General features: G+C 63.4%; 1 protein-coding gene across 1 annotated transcript in view; it reads right to left on the bottom strand.

The window, feature by feature from the left end:
• Positions 1-825, bottom strand: part of ZMIZ2 (zinc finger MIZ-type containing 2) — a gene marked incomplete at its 3' end in the record, with an annotated part of 7152 nt that extends 6327 nt beyond the window's left edge. Inside the window, exons 1-4 of the mRNA XM_017738741.1 lie at positions 766-825; positions 452-566; positions 161-363; positions 9-75 (exon numbers count right to left, since the gene is read on the bottom strand). Coding sequence (XP_017594230.1) covers positions 9-75; positions 161-363; positions 452-566; positions 766-815 — 435 coding nt within the window. The remainder of the gene's footprint in view (positions 1-8; positions 76-160; positions 364-451; positions 567-765) is intronic.
• Positions 826-831: the final 6 nt, after the last annotated feature.

Here is an 831-nt window from a genome sequence, read left to right as displayed (position 1 = left end):
GTTATGGCGGGAGTTGCGGGGCTGGCGTGGGAGGGGAGCCCCATCCCTCCAGGGCCACTTGGGCCACCATTGTAGCTGGAGAACAGAGAACCAGGAAGGGACATGCAGTGGCCCTGCAGCAGGGCACATGCCAGGCCATGAGGGACAGGGCTGGCCTTACCTGGCAGCGAAGCCCGGCCCAGTGGGGTAGGCGTTGCGGCCATAGACACTTGGCTGCACATACCCCTTCCCTGGCGCCCCCTCGGCGAAAGGCTGCTGTGGCAGGAATGGTGGTGAGCTCATGCCCGAGCTGGTGCCTGCCATGCCAGGCAGCAGTGGGGTGCTGGAGCTGCTCCCCCCAGGGCCCATGGGGCTGCCAAAAACCTGGGGGGGGCAGTGGGAGGCAGCGAGTCAGGCAGGGGCAGTGGCATCCAGGTGCGGGGGGTCCCTGGGGCGGGGGTGCTGCTGGTACCTGGCTCTGGGAGGGGTTGCTGACACCCCAGACAGTGGTTACCACGGAGAGGGATCCCGGCGGCTGATTGGTGCTTGGTTGCCAAGGAACAGCCTCGTATGCAAATGAACCATCACTAGAAAGAAAAACAAATTAATGAAGATGAAGGACAGAGGGATGGAGAGAGAGAGGGGACTGGGGGATGGAGGGATTGAGGAAATGGAGAGATGAAGATGGAAGGGATGGAGGGATGGACGGGAATGGATGGACAGATGGATGGACGGATGGGGCAATGGATGCATGGGTGGATGGAGGGACGCTGCCCCGGCGCCCACCCGTGGGGCGCAGGCGGCAGCGAGGGTTTCATGGGGTTCATGGAGCTCATCAGCGGTGTGGGCTGG

The sequence above is a fragment of the Corvus brachyrhynchos genome, unplaced genomic scaffold, assembly GCF_000691975.1.
Source record: "Corvus brachyrhynchos isolate BGI_N302 unplaced genomic scaffold, ASM69197v1 scaffold141, whole genome shotgun sequence".
NCBI classification, from domain to species: Eukaryota; Metazoa; Chordata; class Aves; order Passeriformes; family Corvidae; genus Corvus; species Corvus brachyrhynchos.
Note: the sequence above shows the minus strand (reverse complement) of the source record. Positions and strands in the feature narration are given on the sequence as shown.